This window comes from Humulus lupulus, chromosome 7 (genome assembly GCF_963169125.1).
Source record: "Humulus lupulus chromosome 7, drHumLupu1.1, whole genome shotgun sequence".
Taxonomy (NCBI): Eukaryota; Viridiplantae; Streptophyta; class Magnoliopsida; order Rosales; family Cannabaceae; genus Humulus; species Humulus lupulus.
Genome location: NC_084799.1, coordinates 63748525 through 63755751, shown reverse-complemented (window position 1 = coordinate 63755751; position 7227 = coordinate 63748525). Strand labels below are relative to the sequence as shown.

Here is a 7227-nt window from a genome sequence, read left to right as displayed (position 1 = left end):
TCTATATAGTTATATTTTTTTTGTCCAAGATGTATGAGAAAAAAAATTATATTATTTTGATAATTAGTATTTAATTATATTCACTTTGCATTTTTAAATCATTGTTGGATTTTTATTGCATAATTTCGTATCGATGTGATAAGGTCATATGATTATGAACTTACAAGAATTATAGGCTTGTATATTTTCAACTATACATATATATATAAAAGACTTTTCAATGGTTACTACCCATAGATGGATACTAACAATTATGATGATGTGGCAACATAGTGACTTGGTATAGCAAGTGACCAATAGGTAAAAATGTTTTTCTACATTAATTTTGAATTTAGTTTTTTTTTTGCCATAACTAATGTTGTTTCCAGCCAATAAGAGATGAAATTCAGTTTTTAGTAATTACCAAATTAATTAAACCATGTGAATTAATTAAGGTGCGGAATGGTAGTTAAATGTTGAAATAGATTTCAGTTCTGTCGGGATAGAATCCGAACTTGTCACGACAGTAACTGAACACAATAAAAAGACAGTGGAAAAATAATAAAGAACACAATGAATTTTTACAAGGTTCAGAAACCATTTCAGATAACCTACTCCTTGGGGCCATGCCCAGAGAATAAAACCAATTAATAAATAATCACAAGTACAAAATATTGACTTAAACAAAACAAGACTCCCTCTTGAGATTTTCTGCAACTTTGTTGTACTTCTCTTCACTAATCTGATCTTGATTGAAACGTTCAATCACTTGAACTCCCTTAAATGGCCAGCGAGTGCTTGCATCCTCCCGACACAAGGCTTGTAAAAATCCTCTCTCGAAGACTTATAAAAATTATGTTCAAATTACAACATGTTTTCACTCATGAAAGTGGCATAAACTTACCACAAATACTAAACACTCATTTTACCACAAGATCACGTGAATACTATGATCTTGAATACAAATAAGAAACTCTCACAAATATTACAATTCACTCACAAACTATGCACCAACGAGTTCACTTTTTCTCAATGCCTTAGAGACCTATTTATAGAGTCCATTTCGTGCTCATAAAGGTTGAGAAAGAATCTCCTAATAAAAGAAATAATATTTGAAGATATTATTGATTGATGAAGAATTTCCTTTTTTAGAAGATTCAGATCCGACAGATACAAATTTGGTGGGGACAGCTAATACCTGTGTCAGATCAAATTTCTCAAGACATAAATAATGATTAATTACATCAAAGATTCAGTTTCCTGAAGTTTATTATCTTGAGCTACACGAAAAATTAAAGAAAAATATTCCATAAATGATTTCGAGTTAGCACATAATATTTGCTTTATATAACTAAGATACAACTTCCCTTTATAATCATATTGTGATAAAATCAAGCTAAGTAAGAAATAATATGAAACTTAATATCACAATAATGAGAAAGTAATATTCCAAAAATTACAATAATGGGGAAGTAAAATTATCTTTTAAATAAAAATATATTTCTATAAATTTTGCCAATTTTAGGATTTTCAAGAGACACTAGCTATATTTAGAAATTGACATGCAATTGAAAAATGGAAAGTTTACAATATTATATTTTTCATAATAAATACATGTTTTTCATCAAGTAACCCTTCCAAAAGTTTGAAAAAATCAAAATTTATTTTTAGAAATATTAATTAACTATAAATATATACCATTGATTTTAATCCAATGGTTAATATTAAAGAAACCATCCATGGGTAGTAACCATTAAGAGTTCACCCATATATATATATATCTGACTCATTCTTGAAAATGAAATATGTTCGTAATTGTGATTTATTGAACCTGAAGTTCAATGACCGAATAATATATAAGAGTTTGAACAAATATTAATTATTGTAATATATTGAAATCCCTACAGGTTGTATTAATTTTTTAAATATTCTCTCGATCAAGGGGAGAGAAATGCAGTTGGATCGATGAATATTTTGAAAAATGATCCTTGCACAAAATAAGAACTTGTGACAGTCAGAATCTTGTGATTCGTAAGGGGAAAGACCAGGTAACTGGTTGATATGTTGTTTGATGATTATGTAACTAGTTTAATTAATTATCTAACTGATTTTTGTTAAGCGTTTTAGTAGGGTTGTTGATTTAGTTGCCAATTTGGTATTGATTTTGGGTGACTTCAAGAGTAATATTGGAGGTGATTAATCTTTAAATTTTATTTATTATTATTGCAATATTTATTTATAAACTTAGAGTTAAATCATGCATGCTTACTTTAGTGAATCAGGTTCTAGGAATTTTTTTATTGGCGGTGATATAAGGATGTAAGTATGTGTGTAGATTTTGTATTTGTTTGTATTGAATTTATAGATGATTGTGATATGCTACAAAAAACAAAGGAAACTTTGCCAATTATTTTTATAGATTTTATTAGATTTGTGTGTTGATTTTGTATTTGTTTGTATTCAATTTGCACACTACGTCGAGATATTTTGTGTGTTATTTACAGGTTTTAAAATTTTGGGAGATGTTAAAATGCAATTGTTATGCTGCCAAAATTTTGTTAGACTTAGGAAAATTTATTAATTGAACTTCAATTATGTTGGATGTCCTAGAAAAAAGAACTAGGAGTGGAAGATGTAGAGGTATATGAAATTTGGATAAGAGCGCGAGAAACGAAGAAAATTCTTGTCAAAGATAATTTGGACAAACAAATTGAAGAAAGAGTTGTAAGTGTTTTAAAGTAAAGTAGGGAATTTTTTTAAGTAATGTTACAAGTTACTAATTTAATCTATCATTGGTTTGTTTCGCAGAATGAACTAAATGACAAATTTACTAGTAGCCATATTGTCGCAAAGGGTCGGGAGAACATCTTGCCAATCCAACAAGAATAGTTAAGCCGATAGAAGACTTAAATTTATTAGTAAGGCTATTTTGTTTATACATACCTTTAGTTTTATGTGAATGTATATATTAATGTTTAGGCTATTTTACTTAATTGCACTTATTTGAATGTATATGTGAATGATTAGTTCTACTTAACAATTATGTGAATGTATAAATATTTAATTTTAGTGTATAAATTTTGTGATTTTTAAATCTGTTGTAAATTAAATGAAAATAAATAAATAAAATTGAAAGCAATTAAAAATAGAAATTTGTAAACAAAAAATAAATTTATATATAATTCAATTAAATTTTAATTTTATCAAAATTTGGTGGATTTTATTTTTTAAAATAGACATTTCACTTCGGTTTTTATGTATAAACCGAAGTAGAAAGTAACCAAAGTGGAAACATCTCAATATAGAGGCGCCACCTTAATATGAAGACCTTCCCAATTTGGTTTATATGTATAAACCAAAGTAGAAAGCCTACTTTCTACTTCGGTTTATATATAAAAACCGAAGTGGAAAGTCTATTTTCCACTTTGGTTTTTCACCACTTTTTACTTCGCCCCGAATTATTTCAGTTGCGAATTTATGCAAAAACCAAAGTAGTTCCACCTTAAAAACCGAAGTAGTAGCCCATTTTTCTTGTAGTGCTTCACTTAGAATTGTTCACCCTTAGGAGGGTGATATTGAGAATTTGTCTCACTAACTAAAGGTCAAAACCTTTCAACATCTTGTTAGCTTCGCACTAATTGTCTTTTATGAATTGAGCCACCTAACTGATACCTTCTCCAACATCAAGATGAGGAGAATGATTAAGATTACCTTCTAGGACCTACATATGGAACCAAATGGATGTGAATCTTCCATGTTCAATTTTCCTACACAAGCCTTCAGAAAAACTTTTATGGGATTCAAAATATCCTTCCACATTAGAGAGTATCTTGATTTACCCACCAAATTCAAGAAATCTTCATTTTTAACATACTAAGCTAACACAACCTTTGTCCACAACTTATCTTGACTTATCACAATGAACCAAGCCCTATTTGCAAGGAAAGTTTTATTAATTGTTAGAGCTCCTCTAAACCTTAACACACCTGAGACTTTGGGTTGAATAAGGTAGACCACCCAATTGTGTACAACTTCTTTTCCTCTTTTGTGTCACCCTACCAAAAGTTTTGTAAGGAATTATATGTTTTTAATGCAGTAGTTTCTGTAAAGACATTCAGAGTTGCTTGATAAATAGCAATAGATTATCTCCAATTGCTCAACATAAAGTTAACATCACTAGTCCGATTTTTTGTTTTGAAGAGAGTAAGGTCTAGGTGAATAACATATCTTCTCATTTGTTTCATTTGTAAGATGTTCAAAATCTCCATGGTTAGGCCCTGATGACTTTGTTTTTGTGTGAATAAAACTGATGACTTTTTAAGACTGATTTTCTATCCTAACCACTCATAATATCTCTACAAACTATCTATTATAGAGCTTGGTTATTAATTTACAAGATTTCCCAAAAACAATAATATTGTCCACACACTACTACAATCTGGACATCAGTCATCGGCCATGAGAGGTCGGTTCTGCTTAAACTGACTTACCACATGTTCATAAGTCGGTTTACACAGAACTGACTTATCATGTATAACAAAGGTAAGCATGGGAGGTCAGTTACGCAGGAACCAACCTACCATGTTGACATGGTAGGTCGGTTTACATTGAACCGACCTCCCATGCTTGAAGATTTCATAGTAAGTCGGTTCTTGCAAAACTGACCTGCCATGCTAATCATGGCAGGTCAGTTCTGTGTGGACCGACTTACTATGTCCTACATTTCTAACATGGTATGTCAGTACTATATGAACTGACTTATCATGTCACATTTTTATTTATTTTAAATTATTTGAATTTTTAAATATAATAATTTATTTAGTAGTGTATGAAATAAATGTAAAAAATTTATATTTGTCAATCTACATTATAATGTTTTGAAATATAAATAGATGAATCAAATTAATCAATTATTTATAATATAAAAAAATAATTATATTTTATAATGAAAAAATATTTTAATTGAATAGTATTTATAATTTAAAATAAAAAAAACTTTATAAATATTTTAATGTATTTAATTAATATTTTTTTAAATGACATGGAAGGTCGGTTGTGTAAGAACTGACTTTTTATGTGACATGGTAAGTTGGTTCTATGGACTGACCTATCATGTCATTATATAAATATATTGTTAAAGATAGTCTAATATGTTTTTGTATTATTTGAATTTTAAAATATATTATTTTATTAAACAATACATATATATAATTGATTTGTGAATGCAATAAGTATAAAAAATATATACTTATTAATATTACATATATTATAATTTTTGAAATATTAATTAATTAATTATTTGGAATTAAAAAAAATAATTTAGTTGTTAATAAGAAAATATTTTAATTTATAAATGACATATTTATAAATATTTGAAAAAAAATAAAATAAATAAGTTAGAGATTTATAATTTTAAAACAAAATATCAACATATTAAACTTATATATTTGTTAATTTTAACATCATAAGTCGGTTCTAGAACAGACATATCATGCTGCATCATAGGTCAATTGCTAATGCACTGACTTACCATGTTAAAATTATATATTTTTAATTTTAATAGCATAAGTCGGTTTTAGAAATGAATTATGATGCTACATCATATGTCGGTTGGTATTGGAGACATACCATGTTAAAATTAGGGTGGAAAAAAAAAAGCACAAATAAAATTAAGTATCCCGCGCTCTTCTTCTTCTTCACTGTACACCCCCGCGAAAAAAAATTCTTCTCGTCTTCTTCATTCCGCCAGCAACCCAAACTGCAGCGACTCTCCCTCCTCAACTCCGGTCACTCAGCTTCACCAGCATACCGTTCGGCAACAGCCCCTTCCATTGTTCACCAGCGGTCTCCGGTCATGGCAGCATCTCTCACTGCGTTGTTCACCAGCGGTCTCCGGTCAGGTCGGTCTCTTTTTCTATCACTCCATATTTATTCATATATATATATATATATATATATCGAAATTGATGTTCGTATTTGTACCGTAATTAGTTTCTTAGAGTAATAATGAAAGAAGTGTTTCTCTATTATGTCGACATTGTGAGAAACATATATTGACTGGGGCATACTTTGGTGCCAAGAATATGACCATCAAGGTCAAATGGACAAGCTGTTGTGAGAAACATAGAGCACCAATATGAGTAATTTTGACGATCTAGCTTGATGGAGAGAGGATCTAGATGTTGCAAAAATTGGAGTTATGGAGGCAGAGACGGCAGAGAGAGACGGAGTAGAAATGGTAGATGGTGGGGCTGAGGTTAGACGAGGAGGTGTGTGGATTGGAGGAGGAGGAACAAGGGAAACAGGCGGGGAGGTGTGTGGACTTGGAGTTGCATCTTTCTGCTGGAACCAACTTCCAAGGAAATGGAATGAAGTTACAGTAGAAGGATCAAGCACGACAAGAACATAGGGGAACAAGCTTGGGACCTCATTATTTCCATTATTAGTGAGAAGTAATCTAGATGAAGGTGTGAGACCATATGCATCTACTTCTTCTTCATTTTGGCTAATAACTTTCTTTGTTGTGAACAAGTCAGAGTGTACTAATAGGCGCATCAGACGGTAGAGGAAACCAGTTTGAGCTGGAGCAAGTTGAAGGGCAGAGGCCAACTCAAGGAGAGTAATGGGTTGGCCTTGGCCTTGGCCATTGTTGTGGATTATGTCTGGTATGCCTAGCTGAATTGCACATTTTAGAGACACAGGTGTTGCGTAGGATAGCATATGCTTGTACAAATGGGCTTGACCTTCGGATAACTCATTGCTATTAATTCCTTGAGAACCCATAATGGTATTATATTTCAAAGATATATATCACAGGTAGCTTTTTGAAACCTGAGTTATATAGATAAGGGACCAAGAAAACTTCAAATGAAAATCCATATATATGTATATAATCATAATTATTAATTAATTGATTAAGGGACATCAACATGCAAAAAAATTTGTATAATATTTTAATGTATTTAATTAATATTTATATGCTTACATCATATGTATAACATGTTGAATTTGGACTGTTTTACCACTTGATTACTATTTAGAGTGGACTTTATTCTTCATAAACTTGCTGATAATGACTGTCATCAGAAATATAATCATTGCAACAAATTCAATTTTGGTTTGGTTTTGTTTTATGCAGAAGAGGAAGAAGAAATTGAGATGCTTTTGGAAAACTACCTCGAAAGGTTAGCTAGCCTCCCCCTTTTCCCTAGCATAACAGAGAGAGAAGTGTAAAAGCTATTTATTTTT

The 7227-nt window shown here is 30.5% G+C and overlaps 1 protein-coding gene across 1 annotated transcript; it reads right to left on the bottom strand.

Annotated features, from left to right (window-relative positions):
• Positions 1–6075: 6075 nt before the first annotated feature.
• LOC133791783 (trans-resveratrol di-O-methyltransferase-like) lies at positions 6076–6762 on the bottom strand. The gene has a single exon (XM_062229699.1). The coding sequence runs from the start codon at positions 6760–6762 to the stop codon at positions 6076–6078; it is 687 nt and encodes a 228-aa protein (XP_062085683.1).
• Between the last annotated feature and the right edge of the window lie 465 nt (positions 6763–7227).

What these genes read in the sequence shown, in the direction of transcription:
- LOC133791783 (XM_062229699.1), bottom strand. Translation starts at nt 6,762, where the DNA reads ATGGGTTCTCAAGGAATTAATAGCAATGAGTTATCCGAAGGTCAAGCC.